This window comes from Macrosteles quadrilineatus, unplaced genomic scaffold (assembly GCF_028750875.1).
Source record: "Macrosteles quadrilineatus isolate MER2022 unplaced genomic scaffold, UCM_ALF_1.0 Scaffold_7__1_contigs__length_78375512, whole genome shotgun sequence".
NCBI lineage: Eukaryota > Metazoa > Arthropoda > Insecta > Hemiptera > Cicadellidae > Macrosteles > Macrosteles quadrilineatus.
This window is the reverse complement of record NW_026542600.1, coordinates 73,797,028-73,818,605: the sequence shown is the minus strand read 5'-3', so window position 1 is coordinate 73,818,605 and position 21,578 is coordinate 73,797,028. Positions and strand designations below refer to the sequence as shown.

General features: G+C 33.6%; 1 protein-coding gene across 1 annotated transcript in view; it reads right to left on the bottom strand.

Annotated features, from left to right (window-relative positions):
- LOC128998421 (zinc transporter foi-like) overlaps positions 1 to 21,578 on the bottom strand; it is a 38,804-nt gene extending 17,226 nt beyond the window's left edge. The window contains exons 1-9 of the mRNA XM_054424543.1: positions 21,510 to 21,578; positions 15,216 to 15,271; positions 13,219 to 13,314; positions 12,037 to 12,230; positions 9,340 to 9,395; positions 6,039 to 6,210; positions 4,818 to 4,987; positions 3,693 to 3,887; positions 1,970 to 2,099 (exon numbers count right to left, since the gene is read on the bottom strand). Coding sequence (XP_054280518.1) covers positions 1,970 to 2,099; positions 3,693 to 3,887; positions 4,818 to 4,987; positions 6,039 to 6,210; positions 9,340 to 9,395; positions 12,037 to 12,230; positions 13,219 to 13,301 — 1,000 coding nt within the window. The 5' untranslated portion in view covers positions 13,302 to 13,314; positions 15,216 to 15,271; positions 21,510 to 21,578. The remainder of the gene's footprint in view (positions 1 to 1,969; positions 2,100 to 3,692; positions 3,888 to 4,817; positions 4,988 to 6,038; positions 6,211 to 9,339; positions 9,396 to 12,036; positions 12,231 to 13,218; positions 13,315 to 15,215; positions 15,272 to 21,509) is intronic.

Here is a 21,578-nt window from a genome sequence, read left to right as displayed (position 1 = left end):
AAGGGAGTCCTGGTGCGTGGAATTTTCTTGAAAGATACTGAATCTGTTTTGTGTTGGAATAACTGGTTCAACATTACACTGATGACACTCTCTTCTTGAAGCTGATTTTGACATTTTCCAAGAAGAGTCAGGATGAGTAATCAAATTTACTTTCACTGGTATTTCATTGGATTGAGTAGATGTAGCCTTATTGTCAACAGAAGGGTAGAAAACAGTTTTGCCAATTTTTTTTATCATTACAGAATAAAAAGTGTCATCATTGAAGGTTGGATCATTATAAAGAAAATATGCCATAGAGGAGCGAATTTTGACCAGTTCAGAATCTGTTATAGTGGTCTTTTGGAAGAACTGTAAATTTATAGGCTTATCCTCTAGTATATCTTGAACTATAGACTCAATGAACCAACAAGTGAATATTCCACAGTCGAATGAGTTTGGTTGTTGCGGACAAATAACTGGAGTAAAAGTTGCCGTTGAAGATTTTCCTCCCAAGTAGTTTGAAATTTTATCAACAATTTTCTTAGCTGACACAAGGTTGTAATCTCCAAGGGAATCCAGGTGATAAAACACATTGACAGTTTGATCGTAAAGCAAACAACTCCAGTGACTACCTCCCTCTTTCTCCAAGTTGACAGAATCATTTACAGGCAGTATTAAGAAATCTTTGGAACCAATATTTAGGGGCTCCAATAAGTATTTAAAATCTTCTAAATTCTTAATTGCATGCACAATCAGGGGATTAAAAATCAAGCAAGATTTGTTTGTAAGAAATCTATCATTAATTATTTGGAAGTAATGTTGCAATGTAAGATCAGAGAGCCAACACCGACTCAACAGTTCGTGATTGGTCTTCATCTTATTAGTCATGGAATTGTCAGATAATGTCTTCACAGTAGGGGCAAGTGTTTCCATTTCATTATTATCTATTCCATCATTTGTCTGAGTACCTACAGTGTTGGTTAGTTTGGTTGATGCAGATGAATCTACCGACTCTTGACTCGTGGATTCATCAAGGTTCGAAAGAGAAGAATGAGTAGAAATAGAGGTACCACTAGTATTAATTACTTTCTTCACAGTAAAGTTAAAATTTTCAATTTTAAAAGGAAGATTTTTTTCTGAAATGTACTTTTGAAGATCTTTTTTGGAGCGAAATAGCCTACCTCCTGGTGACTTTATGTAAACATCAGTCTTGCCTTGACTCAAGCCATTTTTTCTTAATCTTTCCTCTCTTACCCAACCGCGAGGCAAGCCACAATTATTAGTGTCCTCTAGTGATAAATCCATTTTTGTAAGATAAAATGATCAAAAAATAATTGTGTTCCGATAAAACAAGAAGATGAAATAATAAATTATGTATTGTCACCAAAACAAAAACAAAAAATTAACCGATCAAAAGATCAATGATATATTGTCTCAAGTATCCAAGTTTGTTATCAGCTAAGAGGGCCGTATATCAGTAGACAAGTCAACACACCTTCATCAGTTCCTCAGACGGCCTTATCAGTAAGAGCAAAGGTCAGCTCACTAGCACTCCACTTCCTTGAGTCTTATCACTGATAACATCTAAGCTATAATCTTGAATTTCGTGAAAATAATAATGGAAATCCCCAAATTAATCAGGACTGGTTGTTTTTTATAAGAAACTAGTTTCACATTTTTGTAGAAAAATTTTAACTAAACATTTAGATATAAAAAACTTGTTACATTGAATAGAATTTCCCCTAAAACTTTGGAAAAACTGAAGAGCACAAATACTACAGGTCTTGTGACAACAGGGGCTTCCCCCTCCTCCTCCAAATTTCATTTATGTGGCTCTGATAAAAATCAGCGACTTTACAGTTACTTCCATGACTTCAGTCAAGAAAAGTTGTATTATCTATTGACTTGATTGATGCAATTTAAATTGTCAACTTGTTACTAAACAAATTATTGTAGCTCAGTTCTCAAGTATTTTACTACACTAGATTACCTGGGTTATCCGCTATCTCTCCATAGCAATAAGGGTAGGAGCTGTACTTGTGTTTACACAGTTTCTCTCCCACCTTGGTCCCACCGGTTGGGGAGTCAACGTCCCTCATCACTCTCACCTTCGGCATCAACTGAACCCAATTAATATATTATCATATGACCTTTGACATCAACTACACACAAACAATATATAGTCTAACCTCGGGTATAACAAATCTTAAGGGACTGAACTAAATATTGTATCAAGGATTTTGGTAAGCTACTGCTCATTGTAGGCTGATAGGCTACCGATACATTCTGTATTACAACAGAAGAAAGGCGATAATAATAATCAACTATCATAGGTGTGTTCATAGTTGAAAACTGTACAACGACCTCCCCTCTGATCTAAAAAAATATGCCATCTTTTAGAGCCAAAATTAAGGAATTATACTGTTATGATTAGTTGTTATTTAGATTTTCTTGTTTCTGTTTTGTTATTGTTCATATTTATTTGGTTAGTTAAGTTATTGTTACTTTACTTATAATATGACAAGAGTTCTTCTGAAAAGCAGTTGTACTGAGAAACGCTTGATCAATAAAGGCATTTTTATTTATTTTATTTATTATTAAAACAATAAAAACATTATATAAGTAATAAATAAAAGTAAAATCATACTTAAAGATAGTAAAAACACGAGCAAAAAGAATATAAAGAAAACAAAAATTATGTTATTCCTCCTTATGAACATTCCGGGGGGTTTTCTAGCGGGAGGGGGTAACATTTTTTGAAATTTTTTGAAACTAATTAGATAGGTTTTTATTATTTGAGGCACCTGATTAGAAGTTGGGTTGGTTAAAAAATAATACGTTATTTTCCACTATTAATTATTTTTTACAATTTAAATCATGACAAGAACTGCATTTTTTTTATAATAACTCACAATTCTGAAAATTTTAGTACCGTTGAAGTAGGCCTAACCCCATTTGAACCACGAACACAAACACGCTTCACAATAATCAACATCACGCCTTTAAATTTATGATCACTAAAACTGTAATATGGCTACTAAATCTGTACGAATAATATTACAAAACTAACTAAAAGTGTTAACTTATTACTGTATTTCATAAAATATTACAACTACAACCTGCTTGGCGTTTGCTTTCGTGGTGTACAACATACACTGAGAGATGTAAAAAACAAAGCTATATACACTAGCGCTCAGCACTCCCAGCGAGAATATTGAGAATCAACTCCAGTGAGCCAGCTCAAATCGGCCCATCCTGCACCATATATCAATGCATTGTTCCCTGATAGTCAAGCGCCGCCGGCTGGCGTTGCCTTGTCCATTACGTTCTTATGGGTTGCTAGAAGAGCCAGAAATCCGTGGCCCTCCAATGTGATAATTGCATTGTATTTCAACAAAAGTTATGACCCGTTGAACGTTTAAAATTGATTTATATGCAATTTATTGAATAATATCAACCAAATAACCTTTTAAGTATTTAAAAATATACTTCACTGTTTATTTTGGGTGGGCCCAGCCCACTTGGCCCTTAGGCAAGCGCCGCCACTGCTGACAGTAATTGTTATTTTTAATCACAGTTCATTATGATTGGCACTGAGGTCACTGTGGTACCTGGAGGTTACAGAAAGCAACACAATTCGTGAGAAGTTTTAGTGTACCTAAAAAAGAACAGTTTTACTGTAAATCAGTCATCTGTCTTGGAAAATATCTCACCTGAGTTTTTCTTTGCTTCTTTTTTCTGCATTCAGCAACCATAGTAAGACATTTCTCAGTAAAATAGAAGAAGACAACACCAAGCATGGCTACCAACCCACGCCATATGTTGGCGTCATGGTCATCCATATGGGACTCTACGTCCAGGTGACCCATGTGTACAGTGGTATGATGGCTGTGGGTCGCCATCATAGCCTGTAATCATGGTTGCAATTAGGGGTGTGCGAGTACTCGAACCTTCAAGCTTTTTGGTTGAGCTTTCCACTATTCAGCTCGGCTCCAGAAATTTTTAAAAAGCTTGAAGTTTGAGCCATGCTTTTAATACTAAGTAAAAATATATGGACAAGTAAATTAGACCACTTTTTTATATTCTCCATAAGAATAGAATGGGAGATTTGAATTTTCACTGTAACCAATAACTATACAAAAACACTTAGATATACTAAATAATTTGTTTTTAGCAAATTTCCCATATAGGAAATAAGCTATTACCATAAGTCCCGTGGTAAGACCTAGACCCGGGACCGATTTACTTCTTTGTTTTGAGGTCCTCAGAGGCCAAAAACACCATCCGTTCAAATTCATATATATATATATATATATAGGGTGTTTGGTCATAAGTGTTAAATCAAATTATCTCTCAAACTATATCATAATGGTGATTGAATGATGCCTATTTGAGGTTCCCAACTCAAACGGTAAGGGAATAAGAGATAAAATCAGATTTTTTTAAATAATGGTAGTTTTTATGAAAACCCCTATATTACTAAGTGAGAAAAGCATGTTTTGTTAAATCGTCATAAAGGTCATTTTTTAAATTATAACAAAATTTACAATAAGAATAATACATAAACATTTGGGAATTGAATGAGATTCTACGTAAGTTTCATCGTAAAATTCAACATTTTTAACAAAGAAAAAAACTTATTATTCAAATATGTTTTTCTTTGTTTTGGAGTTCCAATGAAGTAAAGTATTATCAAAAACTTTCTCTTCAGATTAGCTTTAAAATTATGTATTATGTATTATTACTGTGTAAAGTAATCATGGACCTATAGAGACTTAAACGCTATAAACCAAAGAAAATAAACCAACAAGAACAAACTGTCTAGATATTCTACTTACATGGGGCAAGAGATGGAGCAATGCGTCCCCGCAAAGAGTTCCCACCGCAAGAGCCACTAGGAACTGAAGCAGCTGATGATAAAACACAAGCTGCATCACCGGTATAACAGCAACACCCAGCAGGCCACACAAACTTATAATGATGATGCTTAGGGTGGAGTACAACCAAACTGGAACATAATACCTCTTATGTGATTTGATTATTGCAGACATTTTCACAACATTTTGGGATCTGAAACCTGATCCCATGATTAGGTGAGGAACCCCAAAATTAGATAAGTACACAAGCCCAGTCAGATCTCCAATGAAGTTAAAACTCATAGGTCTGGGGGTGTGTGTCTTGCTATTCTAATGGTAAGTGCAAGGGGGATAGATTCTATTCCTGGCATATCCGCAAACATTTTGTTGGATTTTAACTGCTTTGCCATACAAGTTTTTGAGCTTTCTTTAAAATTGCTACTGGCATAACACTGACAAAATTAAGCTGGACAATGACAAGAAAAAAACCACACAGAAAACTGCATACTAGTTAAAAAATCCTGAAAGAAAACAACAATTGAATAAGAACTATTTCTTTTTTGGGCCTTGGTTTGCCCAGCCACTTTTAGGAAGCCAAAAACAAAATGTGTTTGTCAGATACTCAGTTTAAATCACTAGTCTACAATACTTTAGCGATTTATCATTTATTTGTTTGTTTGCATTTTACTGTGTCACTACCACACTCTTACCACACTACCACATACATATTGTGTGTCTTACCACACTACTTTGTGTATTACTGTGTTAATACACTCACACACATACATATATAATGTTCTATTTGTTTTAAAATATCAATTAATATGGTTTTTATTAAATTATTTGTTGGTTTTTAAACGAGCTGAACTTGAATAATTGTTCACTAAATATGAACTGTATGTTACAGTATAGCCTTTTTTATGTTCTTTCACAGAAAGGTGCCACTGTCAACGAAACAGATGGTTTGAAAAAAAAAACGCATTGTTTTTTGCCTTTTGTTATCATCTATATTAGCTGTAAAAATGAATTATGAAAAATAAAGCACTTTTTTTTCTTTCTTTCTTAATCTTGAAAGGGAATGTTTTTGAAGATGGCTCCACGTAGCAGTTGAAACTAGTTGCATCAGCATTTGTATGGATTGCCAATAGCAGGTATTTAAATTTAGTTTTAAGCGAATTATCACTAGATTATACTGAAGATAACCTGTTGATCTGTCGTCGGCAGGAAGGTCACCGGATGTGTGATGTTGGCACACCTGGGGAGACATGTTGAGGGAGATTGGCATCAGTTGTGACAACAATACAGGGCAAACATCCCTGTACATGGAGGGTGTCAGGTGGATAGAACCACTGAGAAGACTAGCGCTGGAGATGCACTGCGGCAAAATTACAATTTCTTTAGTAAAATCAAGGTAAAGATTGTGTAAATTAGAGTGGCAAGCAGAATACACATGTGCATAAAAACCCTTTTCCCAACACTGAACAAAACCTATGGTTTTAAAAAGTGTTATGCAATGAATTAGAGAAAATATAGCCAAGATTTAGTGTAAGATAGTTCTATTTAAAATTGTCCTTTGAAGACCATTTATGTATGAGTTGGAGGTATAGAGAGAGTTTTTAAAATTAATGAGTTTATACGCCCCTTTTTTAATGTTTCTCATCCACCTAGCCTAGTAAAAACGTTGGACAACTGATTGTGTCAAACCAAGACCCTAGGCCCTACACTACGTGCTGGAGTCAAGCCGCGGTGACGTCACAATCAGCCTCAGCGCTAGCAATACACGGGGATAATGCGGGGTTTGGTATCACGCTTCGATAAAACTGTCCCTGATCGTCAAAATAAATTGGTAATATATATGTATTATATATCATTGTAATCTGCATAAACTTACAATTGCATCGGTTGCACTTATGGATCGCCAATGATTAACATAAATTTTAAAATCTGACAATAAAATACTTTAGAACATTGTACGGATGATATTTGTACAATAACTGTTTGCTTTTCATATTTTATTGATAAAATAATATTGTATAGGCTAGTTATATGTCTCTATGTCATTTTATGGTATAAAATAGTTTTTATCTTGTATGATAAATAGCTTATGTTGGAATAGTTAACATTGTACCGAGGTAAAATAAATATTCAATTTTCTTTTTGAAATGACCAAAACAAAATTATATTTTTAATCATTGGTAAGACAGAACAAGTAATAGAGTAGAGTATTTTGGTTTGTAGGTTGGTAGTTCTTGATGATAAGCATCTCAAGTCTTTGTCAGATAAGTTTACTGGAAATTGTGGTCTGGAAACAAGTGGTTGCTGTAGAAATTGTAAGTAAATTTAATATTGTTTTATAGTAAGATTTCAGAGAATTTATTGTATGTAGCACTTGTAGTGATTGTTAAGTAAAGTAAAGTATAATTTTCAAATAATTTTTAATGTGTTTTAACAAGAGTAGAAAAATTACAAAGTTCAGACTAACCTGTAGATTTTTGTTCTTGAGAAGCACATTTCACAAAGTGTTGTAAGGATCTTAAATCCACTCTTCATTATTCGAACTTGTAGAGAATAGTATTTATCGCCTTTGTTTGGTGTTTTCAGAAATCAACCACTGTAACCTTTTGGTACTTTTTGGAAGTTAGAGACCACTTATGCCAGTAGCTGAGATTAAAGTAAGATCCATCCAATTTAATTATTTTATAAAGTACGGCAATAATAAGAAATAATTATATTTTATTTATGAGAGTTTTGTATCAATTTTGGAGATTAGAAGAGTATATATATATATTAGAGCCTATTTTGTCTTATTAATTTATCTCACATCTACTACCAGCTTATTAGGGTTTGTTTTAAAGTTAAAGTATACTACCTTAACAAGTATACAACAAAGTATTAACAAGTATACTACCTTATGGCAATCATGGTAGGGGTATAACATTTAACTATTTAATTTATCTTAAAATTAACATTTATCTTTTAGGAAATACAAATTAAGTATAGCTCAATGTTTTAATATATTAACAGATTTTTATTAGATCTCATAAATTTCAATCTTAACAGCAATACCAATAGTAGATGATAACACATCAATAAATAACTACCAAAAGTCTACATATATTTCTCTTTTGAAATGCTTTTTAATTCAATTGTGAACAGGAAACAGGATTCAATTTATCCTTTTTCATTTCCAATGGTTTTTTATTATTTTTTATTGTCCTTTCCTTTTTTGTCTTATGCCCTTTGAATTGTTCATGACAAGATATAGAATAATTGTTTAGTAAGATACTACAAAAAAATTACAGACATTTTTCCATGAGATTCGCAAAATTTTTCCACAACATAGAAAAATTTTTTTTTCAAATAAAAGCCCTTCTTCAGTGTTTTAAGACTAACTTATTATTACTGCATTTAAAAAACTCTGTTTCGTGTCTCTCAGAGATAATAAACTTAAGGGTGTTGAAAATTTGATCTCGGATTTTTTGTTTTTGTTCAATTAGAGATACAATAAAAATTACATTACAAATAAAAATTAGAGATACAAATATATAAGAAATTTTTTTATGTTGAATATTAAGGGAGATATGGAGCTTGAAAGTATTAAATTTGTCATATTTTGATACCAATTCACAGGGGGGTGGGTAATGCCATTCTCACCAAAATGGGCATTCAGGTGTGGAAAAATAATATAATAATCACTAGCTATTTAAAATTCTAATTATAAAATTATAAATTATAATATTTAAAATAAACCACATAAAAAACGTAGACATATGACACAATTATTCCTTCTGAGAATAATTGTGTTTGCATCATGAAACAACCCGACGAATGGGCGTAATACGACGATGGTATGATTGACTACAGACACGAATAAACAAAGGTTCATCATACAACAAAACAAACAACACGGAGCACGTGGACATGGTGACACACAACGTTGTGTTTTATGGCAAGACGAGCTCAGTTCGGCGACTTGTGTGACGTAGCGCCCAAAGTGGAGGGGGTAGTGTAGTGGGGTCTTGGTCAAACTGTCAGGTGTTCAGTCAAAAAAAAAAAAAAACTTTATTATCATATAACATATAACTATTGCTAAAAATTGCTACAGCCAACATAACAATAACTACAACTAAAAGGACATTTACTAGACTTGGAATAGATTAAATCAACTATTTTTTTTGTTTTAAAACTGTATAGTGTACAAAATACAGTGCAATGACTCCAAACATTCATAAGTGCTTTCAGTGATAGTTTTAAAAATTAACTAAAATTGCTCTAATATTTTTATGATTTGCAAAACTCTTAATCTTCTTAATAGTAATAACCAATTTTTTTTTCAAAAAGTGTATGAATGATAGATAGAATATGTGTACAAAAAGATGTGTTCTGTAGATGGGTCTGAACATTGATTACTAATAAGCAATGAATGGGTATTGTTGGGACAGTTATAGGGTGAATCAACTTTTTTCTATTTAAGAATAAAGTTAACTTAAAACCAAGTACTTACCTGAGGTAATCTAGCATCTTCATGGATATGTGGTACATTTTGGGTTATGTTGTGAGCTGTGGAAAATATATTACTTTAATAAAGCTATTAATGTTTTATTTATAAAGTACTAGCACAACCCATCTTGGTTGATTGACAATACCAATCAAGGCAGTCCAATCAAGGCTCCAATCAAGGCATTTTTCACTTAAAGCTCACAACAATTTGAGTAAAACTAAAAAGCTAATGTTTCATCTACAAAAAATATAAAATACCCCTGCTGCAGCAAAACTGCAGACTAAAGCAATTACAATTTGTCTGATTGAATCTTTACTACAATATTTCCATAAACAAGTCATATTTATTCCATATTTAAAAACATTATATTAACCGAGTAGTAAGCTTTTCATATACGGGGAAGGGAAAAAAAGGTTTTTGATGAAATGTTAATAGTAGCCTATAGGATGAAATTAATAAATTTGTTGGCTTTGATCAAGTTGAATAACCAGTTCATTTCCTGTAAATCATAATTAAATTGAAATTTGGTTCAGTTGTAATCCGTAATGAAGAAAATGTGTGAGCAGAGAGTAGCGGGCAAAGTAAAATGTAGAGAAATCAGCAGTTATGTAAACAAATTCAAGTCAACAAAATGCCACTTTGTACAGCATATGGCCTGTAGACAAAATATATTTTTAGCCATGTGATACTGAATATATTATATAGTGTATTAATTAACATAACTAAAATTTAAACTTTTTAAATAAAAAAGTTTGTTTCTAACATGGCTCCCATCAGCTTTTTGAACAATCAGCTGTTACAGAAGTATCCATTTATTGATTTTGTTCTAGTCAGCAATCTCTAAGCAATAGGTGATTTTTAATTAGTTTAATTTTTATATTAAAATTATTCTCTTTTGTGAAAAATTTGTTTAGTTTATTTAACTTAGTTAGTTTTTAGGTCTAAGATTGATTTATCAAACTTTTTAAGTAAATCTCAATAAAATTTTAGACAATTTTGTGTTTTCGCTAGTTTTTAAATATAAAAGAAATACCTTAATCTTTCATGTAGTATTTGAATGCAGTAATTAAATAGTCAAAACAACACTGCAACAACATATTGATATACTGGGTCCATTCAATAAGTATTGGGACTGGTTCACTGTAGCCTCAACAGAGTGGTGAAGGAGGGTCCGATCTGTCGGGCTTGGTAGAGAGGGGTTACCCACCAGCACTTTGGTTCAGTCGCCTGCAGGCAATCGTTAAATACAAGAGATTGTTGTGGCGGGTGTTTTTTTCATTGTCTCGTCACGCCAATATGGAGCATACCGTTGAGCAATGCCACGCTTTGAAGTTTTACTTTAAACTCGGAAAATCCGCTTTGGAGACCCTTGCCCTCATTAAACAGGCTTATGGGGTTGATGCCTTAAGCCACACAAGAGTTTTTGAATGGCACAACAAGTTTAAGGAAGGCCGGAAACTAGTTGAAGACAAGCACCGCGTCCAACACCCGACGACCGCTTGAACTAAGGCTCAGGTGGCCAAAGTGAAAGACGTTTAGAACTCTGACAGACGTTTAACCATCACTCACATCAGTGAAAAGACCAGGATTTCAGTGACGACCGTCCACAATATCGTAACGGAAGATTTGGTGATGAAAAAGGTTGCGTGAAACTGGTGCCAAAAGCCCTGAGCGAGGGACAAAAACTGACGAGGGTGGAAATTTCACAAGAAATCTTGGACTGCCTCCAGGAAGATAAAAATTGTTTGGACATCCCTAACACCGGCGATGAAACCCGAGTGTTCCAGTATGACCCGGAAACAAAACGTTTAAGTCCAGAGTGGCACATGGATGAGTCCCGAGTCCGGAGAAAGTTTGGATGTCCAAATCCAAAATCAAAACCATGCAATTTTTTTGTATTGGTGTGGCATAGTTCACAAGGAATTTGTGCCTACTGGAACTACCGTAAATGCTGCATTTTACAAGCAGGTACCAACACGCATGCGAAATCGCATAACTCGTGTACAACCAGCCATCGTGAAGAATTGGCAACTTCACCATGACAACACGCTGTGCCAAACTGAGATTGTTGTGTGCCAGCTACTGGCAAAATTCAGCATTGCCACATTACCTCACCCCCCCCCCCCCCAATTTACAGCCCAGATCTGGCTCCACCTGACTACTTTTATTTCCACAAGTAAAAAGGCAACTGAAAGGTCAGCGGTTTGACTCCATCGAGGCGGTTCAAGCCGAGACAACTGCGGCTCTCAATAGCATTCCGGACACCGACTTCCAGCGGGCTTTTGACGAGGGGCAGACACGCCGAACTAAGTGTATCGAAGCAGGAGGAATGTATTTTGAGTATTAGGTACAGTAATTGTAATGATACCTATAAATTTTGATAAAATATATTTAGATTTTTCTAACCAGTCCCAGGCCGATATTTATTGAATAAAACCTGTAGCAGCTGCACCACATTTATATAAACAATAAATAAAAAAACAGCTGATGTCCTCGAAAGCTGTTAATTATTGTTGGCCCTACTCTTAGTTTTGGACCAAGACTTTCGGTCAAGTACATCAAAAGTATAAAATAAAACTTGAATTTTAGTTTGTAATAACACATAACACACCTCTACTGCAATGTCAAGAATACACAGCAATTTCTAAATTTATCTATAGCAGAAGTTTTTAAAACATAACCAAAGAAGGCAAAACTTACTTGAGTTTTTTACATGGCTGTTGGAAGGGCTAAGATTCTGAGGAAGGATTAGGTTTTCTAGTTTAATTTCTCTCAGCAACTTCTCAAAGCCTTGTAGTGAAATAATCTCTCCATCCCCATATTTTTCAAATACTTTATGAATGAAATCTGCTTTATTATCTGTCCAAATAGGCTTCTTATTAGCACCACCAAGTCTGAAAGCATTGTTGATAGTTTCAAAGAAATCCACCAGAGGCAATAAGTACATTCACACCTGACACCAATAGAAAAGCTGATACTTTTTGAAGTAGCCATATTTTAGACAATTATTCTTTACTGAAAGCAAATAAACACATTGTTACAAAGAGGCATTAATTGACGGATTTAAAGAAATAAAAACTTACAAGAGTGTTCACAATTGTTCCTATAAATTAGTGATATCAGTCAATATTGAAAGTGATTAGGGTTTATATTAAATAGGGTTAGGTTAAGCATTTTAACCTCACCCTGTCCATTGCAAGTAAAATCATCAGGTTGTGCAGTCTAGTTCAATCATTTAAACAAAACTTGAAGGGGATGTCAAGCAGTGATTCTGGCAGCAACGGGCGAGTAATAATGTGTACCAGCCATTGACATCCCTTGTATTTACAGCCCTACCTACTTTTTTTGACACTTCTCCTCTACAAGAACTTAGCTTACTTCAACATTTAACATATCAAAAATATGGTCCTGATGTTTAAATTTTTAAATACATATATATATTACAAGAAAGGGGATTAACCCTATCCCCCTGATCATCAGGATTTTGTATTGCCACTTAAAAAAGGTGAGCCAAATCAGGATTAAAGTTTCTTGTCCTGTTTTCAATTCAAAGGTTCACTTAGCTTAGAAGATTGCTATCAAAAGTCAACTGAATTTTATCACAAAGCAAGGAGTTAGGCAAGGAGATAACTTGAGCCCTCTTCTTTTTATTGTACTGCTGGACGAAATAATTTTATCTTATGAACCCCTACAGGAACACTGTAAACCCCTGTTCATTCAGCTACAAATTCCAACAGACATAAAGTACCAAAAACTCGAAACAAAATTCTTATGACTGAATCCACATAAACCACTATCCAATGTTGTAAAAAGCTAGCGGCAAAAAAGATTTTGGACATAGCAAATAATATTTATTGCTGTTTAGAAGAAGGTTATACTTACTGATTATCATTGTGTGAGAAGCAATTAACATGTGCACAGCAGAAAAAACAGAATACACAGGCTACTGCAAATGGACCCCCCATGGCTACAGCTTTCCTGAAACATGTCAGATAGCAAATATTGTACAGATGAAACTGTCACCTTTTCAGTCAAACATTAATATGTTGATAACAGGGATTGAAACAAAGAAATGTTGAGAAAACTTGTCTCAAGATTTGTGATTTAACCAAAACACATCATGAAAAATATACTACAGTGAAACCCCCGACTAACCGAAATAAAGGGGACAAAGCCACTTCGGACAAACAATTTTTTAGTTAATTAACAGTAGGAATTTAAAGGCTATGTCAATTCAAAGAGCTATACATACAACAGTCATTTTTAAAGTTATTTTAATTGCTGTCATCATAAAATCTATACACCATCTAACACACCAAATCTATTAAAATAATCAGCAGTTGTTGACCGAACTTTATCTATTTCACAGTATGAGACCCATGTCTGCTACATAGCATTCTGTTGGCTGAGCTCGTGCTATGGCAGACAATACCTGTTCCTTGGCTCATATTTTTCATGATGGTTTTGGTTTAAAAGCGTCCAGGGGTTTAATTGTATTTAAATATTTAAAACTAACTTGATTGCTTTTTGGAAAAAAAATTGCAGGTAAATTTTAAAACCACCAGGTTAAAAAAAATAGCCTGACATGATTTGAACTATAGTACCATTTCATACAAAATAAAAATTCCTAGTATTATATTTTTTACCCAAATATTTCCAAACAATAATGGTTTACATTTTTTATATATTTGCATAAAACATAGCTAACATAGTAAAATGTGCAAATGTCAAAACTAAGCCCACTATCCCAAAATCTAAGCACTGTGGTCTATGTTCAATCGTTCCTAAAACTATGTAAGTCCATCTAAGTTATCTTGAAATGTTATAATTATGTTCAATAATTATTAAGAAAAGTGGGTTTAGCATGAATACCAACAATCCTGTAGGCTACATTCATGAAATTTGACAGGACATTCCTAATGAAAAGAACTATGTTTTTATAGTTGTTGTACATTAGGGTTTTGATTATCCGACTTAGACCAGCCACAGCAAGATCAGATTAGCGGAAAGGTTTGGTAACATAGAATAAGATAAAAACCAAAGTTTTAAATGTATTAAAGCTCTTTGAGGTTATAACTTAGTATTCCATTGATTCCACTAAACTACTTCAGTTTCAATTGTAATAACTCACAAAATAAAGATAACAAACGTCCACTCAGTCATAAATTTCAATTTTGCACTAAGACTAAGATGTGAGAAGAAGCAAATTATTATTTAGGTATCAGGCAGTTAATGTGTGGTACAGTGTGTAAATAAAAAGAGAAGGTTCAGTCAAGGTGGACGTTAATTAACTAATGGCATAAATAATCAGGGCCGAATTTAGTATCTTGGCAAAGTATATTGTACTTGTACAAAAGAAAGGACATTTCTATGAATGCTATTGAAACTCAAAATACTTTTGGTAGATAAGTAGAAAATGCCAACCAATTGATAAATTACCTATAAAACCTCCATGTGAAGTAAAAAACACAGTAGGCCTACAAGAATCAGGTAAAAATGCACTCCATTTTGAGAAAAGACTTCTCAAGTTAAGTATCTCAAAGATTAGCATTAGTGATAAAAGCATATGACAGAGATAACTTAATAACATCTGACATCAATATGATTCGAGGCCTAGAAGTTAAATATCACATTGTAAAGAACATGGAGGTTCCAAATGATCTGACTTGAGCTGGTTTAAATCAATGTTTTACTCGGACTCAAAAAATCACCAATTTTCTGAACCAGGTGATGACCGAGTTATCCAGACTGCTGGGTTATCGAGTGCCGAGTTTGCGGGACTCTACTGTACTGCTTAAAGGTCATAACTAAATAAGTTATCAAGGTAAAAACTACCAGAAAATGTTAGTATAAAAAGTCAATGAATATTTAAACCTTACCAGAGGAAAATCCTTAAATGAGAAGTTCTTCAGGTATTTACATTTGGCTGCACCACCTGCAAATGAATATTAACAAACCATCATACAGTGAAAACCATCAAAGCATCTAACTTGTTTTACTGCAAAATAAACCTGAGCCTTTACTAAAGCATAACAAAGGACGATTACAACTAAAAACATCATAGGATTTTACATCCAAAGATCTATTTTTTATAGCCATATTAAAAAAAACATATAAAGCGTATAAATTAAACAAATTATGGAGGCACATATGCAAACAAAATATTTTGTTTTTATTTTGGTTGAAATTAAAGCCTGTCAAAAAGAAAAAAAAACTCTTCTACATCTGTGATAGAGCTTTCCCATCAACATTCAAACCTAACCTCGAAAAAAACAATAGTGATGGAACTATGGAACCTTTTTCTTCACATTCTGTTTCATTAATAGAATTAAGCAGTCCTAATGAATTCCTAAACAGTGCTAAGCCTCTGCAATATTCTTATTTAGTTATACTTGAATCTGTTAAATTTCAAAACTTTGTAGTCTGCAAAGCATGTGGTTCTGGTGAAATTGTTTTCGGAAGACTCAGAAAGTAGAATGGGCTGTGCAGCAAAAATTAAAATCCACTACAATGAGTGTGAGGCAAAAAAGGGTTTCATGAGCAGTTCAAAAACTAAGGAATGTATGACATAAAGCTTAGATTGAAAGAGGACAGAACAATTCTATGTAGGTATGTAGGAATGATCTACATACCTGGACCTCCAACTGATTTTATGAAGTACAACAGGGTAATAGAACCAGTCATAAAAAATATTGCTAATACTTTGTTATGTTATGTTATGTTGCTAATACTTATTGCTAATGTTATGTTATGTTATGTATGATAGAAGCTGTTCAAGAAGTTGAAGCAAAAACTGAGAGCACTGACCTAGCCGTTGTGGTGGACGGCAGTCAGTAAAAAAGGAGATATTCCTCTCTAAATAGAGGTGTCACAGTAACCGCCATGGCAACAGGTAAGGTTTTAGATGTCCATGTACCGTAATATCTAAATACCGCCACGGCTGCAAACTTGCAGGTAAAGATAGAGAAAAGATGGGAAACATGAAAGGGAGTGTGAGCTGAACTATGACAGAAGCAATGGTGGAATGGAGGTGGCTGGTGCAAAGGCGCTTTATTGTCGCTCACTAAGCAGTCGAGGGATGAGATGCCTACCTTACCTTGGGGATGGGATTTAAAGGGTTATGAGGGAGTGTATGAAGCTTAGCCATATGGCCCTGATGTAATAATTGAAAAGGAAGAGTGTATTGGACACGTGAAGAAACAAATGGGTGCCAATTTTATTGTTAGTTCTGCCCAGTGCACTGTAGAGGTCATGTTTTGTTTACAATTTGTTTCTTGTTATTTCAGTCATTTAAAACCTTGTTTAACCAAATAAAACAATTTACCATAAACAATAACTCGTCCCCTAGTTATATAACCAAACAGTAAAGCACCAATCATCAAATTAACCCTAAAATAATATAAACAAAATTTCGACGACACTAGCAATCAGTGTGACTAAACATGAACTAGACACACAACGAGCTTCAAAATTTACAATGGGATGAGAAGTCTACTTGTGTTGGATAGTCTATGCTACAATTATACGATAAGAAAAGATTCAACAAAACAGAAAGGAGAGCAAAAGAGGATCACAAAAGAGAAAGGAAATTCCAAAGAATAGCTAAAATTAGGCAAGATGAAGCTGGAAAGCACAATGACTACAACCCTGGGATGTTTTAACTATGTAAGTATCAGTTTACCCTCAATATCCTAATTAAGCTAGTAATATTGACTTTTACGACTGTTTCGCCAGAAATAACGTTTTTAATATAATAGCAGTTTGTCCCTTTTTCTCAGGAACTATAATACAATAATAAATGGTAGGAATAAATACTTGTCACAAAGAAGTTGGTTTTAAAACTAGGCTGCCTACTAAAAATATATTTAGGGATTGTGTTTTCCATTTGATAATAATCTTACAAATAATAGATAGAAACACACAAAATATGTATTTCCTTATGGCAACACAATCACTATTTGTTTAGAGTATGCTCACTCGCATCACTATCAACAATAAACCTTATCATTGTTCTATTCAAATTGTTCAGAAACACAGGTCATATCTATTTTGACCCACTTTCATTTAATTCCTTAATTTTCAATACCTTATGAGCTTCTTTTACAAGCAGTTTAGAGACTTCATTCATTAATTCATTATTATTAGATACTGTACATGATGAAATGTACAACTAAATTTAAATATTCAACAAGGCCAATATATAATAATTTGTTTTATTCACAAGCGCTTTTGGAAACTAGGTTTCCATCGTCAGGCTGTGTTTAAACTGGTACAAAAAGTAAATATTTACTTAATAATAAATAAATATTATAATATACTTTTTGTATCAGTTTAAACGTAGCCTGACGATGCAAACCTAGTTTCCGAAAGCGCTTGTGAATAAAACAAATTATTATATATATTGGCCTTGTTGAACAATTAAATTTAGTTATACATTTCATTATTAATTACCAATATCTCCGATATAAGTTATTAGGTACATGATCAAATAATAGATAAGTTCAATTAACAATTAAGTAACTTATTTCAACATATGTTTTGAAATAACCTTAAAGTAATTAAACCAAATAAAATGTGAGTTTTGGTCTTAGGCTATAACTGAAATAACATTTATTAGAGTGAAGGAACATGTGACCTTAGGCCCTACATAATTGCCCAATTGATCTCAGTTCAACGATTCTAAATTGATAAGTCTTTTATATTACCAGGGATCGGTAATAACAGTAGGCTCATAAACTGTTACAAGTGGAATAAATAAAAGTTTTTCAAGGAAAACATCTATACTAGGTCCAATTATTAATTTGTTTATGTTTCTGGATTTTAAATAGGCTACTAGTCAAAATTGAAGTCACATTCTAAGCTTCTTTTAAACTTTGGTTTTAATGTCCATTCATAACATGAAATACATAAAATACCGAAAACCACTCTTAAACACTGGGTTGACCTTAATGTATGGTAGGTACTTTGCTGCACTGCAACCACAAATACTAGGCTTAGGCCTACTTTTCTGAAGTCCCAAAATACTTTTGATATACAGGGTGTCCATAAAAAACGTTTCAGGACTTTGGGAAATGGATCCCCATACTAAAAGGAAGAAAAAAGTTTATGGGAAGGTATGTCCGAAAATGTATATTTACCCAGATATCCGCCATTTTGTTTTTTATACAAAAATATTTTTATCTGTGAAGTTTTTTATTCGATGATTATGAAATTTGGTAAACATATTAACATACACAAAACCTATAATAGAAAAATAATAAATTTGTTCCGATTGTAAATTTCAAAATGGTGGCCATTTGAATTTTTCTAACTTAAATAACTCAAAAACGGCTAATTCTATGAAAAAATGTCAAGAATACTTTTTTTTAGCATTTTTAATTGCCTATCAATCAGTACCAAGATCAAAAAGATCGAACAAAAGATAACTGAAATATTACGTTTTTTCTGTAAAAATAATGCAAAAATTAAGGGTTCCCCGACTAACTTTGCCTTATTTTTACAGAAAAAACGTAATATTTCAGTTATCTTTTGTCCGATCTTTTTGATCTTGGTAGTGTTTGATAGGAAATTAAAAATGCTAAAAAAAAGTATTCTTGACATTTTTTCATAGAATTAGCCGTTTTTGAGTTATTTAAGTTAGAAAAATTCAAACGGCCGCCATTTTGAAATTTACAATCGGAACAACTTTATTATTTTTTCTATTATAGGTCTTGTGGATGGTAACATTTTTACCAAGTTTCATAATCATCGAATAAAAAACTCCACAGAAAAAAATATTTTTGTATAAAAAACAAAATGGCGGATATCTGGGTAAATATGGATTTTAGGACATACCTTCCCATAAACTTTTTTCTTCCTTTTAGTATGGGGATTCATTTCCCAAAGTCCTGAAACGTTTTTTATGGACACCCTGTATAAGTAGAAAATTTCAACTAATGGATAAATTATATATCAAACCTCCATGTGAAGTATAAAAAACAGTACAAGAATTATGTAAAAATGCACTCCATTTTGAGAAAAGTCTTCTCAAGTTAAGTATCTCAAAGATTAGCATTAGTAATAAAAACATATGATAGAGATAACTTAATAACATCTGACATCAATATGATTCATCAAAACTTATAGGCTTAGAAGTTAAATATCACATTGTGGGCCTAGGGGGCAAAAAGAATTTGGAGGTTCCAAAGTAGGAATACGAGAAAACTAAAAAAAAAGTTGGAATATAGGGTGGAAAAATGTTAAAATCAAAATTGCAGGATTCCATATAGGCCTATTGTTTGTCAACTGTGCTTGTCGAGTGCTTGGAAAAAGCATAATTACTCTACATCACTATCCCATGCGGCATTGATACTGTGAACCCAAAATCTTCTCTTTCCCCTTAAAACTTTATAATCCTCTTCTGCAGCTAGTGCCAATGGTAATAGCAATCTACCAATAGCAATCTTCGTCACTTCTACTGCTGGAACTCATATCACACTAACGGAAACCCCAACTTATATCATTTACTTGCGAAAAATTACAGTGTCTGTCATCCACTGGCTTTTGGTGCTCAAAAACGACTGAACTGAGCGGACCGAACTGACACAGTGTGCAATATGCCTAAAAAAAGTGTGTTAGGTAGGTAAATTAAAAATGAGGGAATGTCTACTGAAGACATATATGCGACAGAAGTCTATGGGTAGAAACCGGCCATCGCATATGTGCGTCGCTGGTCCATGTGAATGAAAAATTGTGTACTAACTTATTGCAGTAGCGAACGTGTTAAGAGAGATTTTTTTACCGGAGACCAAAATGACTAGGTACATCAATTGGATATAACATGCATTATTTGACTTACTGTCCAAATTTGACATGACTGTGATTAGCCGTTTTTACTCCCAGAAGGCAGCAATGTCTGCGAGGATTGAGTTTAATGTGTCGCCGCCGCTAGCTGCCGCATTTACTCCGCCAAGTAGGTATTGTTAGGTTTGGTTATTATATATATGTTTGTCGGACTTTCCTCGTTTTGCTATGAATCGAACGATATCAGATGAATCATACTTCCGCCCGCCAAATACCCCAGATACATGTGGTGACAGGTAATGTGCACGCTCAAGACAACGACCTGACCTTGGCCTACTCGGAGCCTACTCGTTCAATTGATAACGAAACGAGGAAAGTCCTACAAACATATTTACGATAATGCAACCTAACATAACCGCCGCAGCACACTGTATAAGGGTGGCCTCGAGCCGGATAATACCAAAGTACCAAATATTTTATTAAGTTAAGGGGTAGGCCTACAGTTTCTTAACTGGGCTACGCTAATATTGATTGAAACTATCAATTCGATTAGTAAACCTTCATGCGACTTTTTCACCATCAGCAAGTTTGGTTGGTTAGGTTAAATTAGGTTATGGTTATGATAGTTTAATTTTATAGGCTAATAGATATTTTCTAAAATAATGATTAGGCCTATTGATCGATATTTTCAATTCGATAATTTCAATCAATATTAGCGTCACCCAGTTAAGAATCTGTACCCAAGTTAAGTTATCTATTCGACTTCGGAAGCAAGACCTATCAGCATTAACTCAGGCTATGTTAAAATGAACCTACCGTAGGCCTATTTCTTAGTTGAACACAAATTAAGTTAAGTTAGGCCTAGGGCCTATTAAAAGTTTGAACAATCTAAACTTAGGATTCTAAATTAATAATTAGATATATAATACCTATCACCAATTGTGGGACAGAAGTCAATCTTGCCTTAACTTAGTCTTAGTTAGGCTAAGACTAATGTAAGATATAAACCTTAGCCTTTTAGAAATGTTAAGCTAAACTTTAGATGGGCTTAGGCCTAGGCCTATAATTGTTCAGATGCCCCCCTATTAATAGATATCGCGTACACTAAGAAGTTGGGTAGTTAGAAAGTTTATGGATTCGTAAATCTAAAACCAATATCAATATCCCAATGCTTACACAGGCACGTAACTTTCGCCAATGGGAATAAATTTAAAATATAAACTAGGGTGCTGAATCGACAACATAACCAAAAACAGCCTCGACCAAATGTTAAGAAGACAGGGAATTCCCAAGATATCTTTCACTTGTGTTTCCTGCTCTAATAACAAAAATAACATTTGTCAACTAATGATTAAAATATATGAGTTATTCAAAGTAAAAAATGCATTTACCTGCTCCACAATCAAAACCCGATATGGTTGGTTAGTTAGCTAGTAGGCTCAGTGTTGCCAATCCCTTTT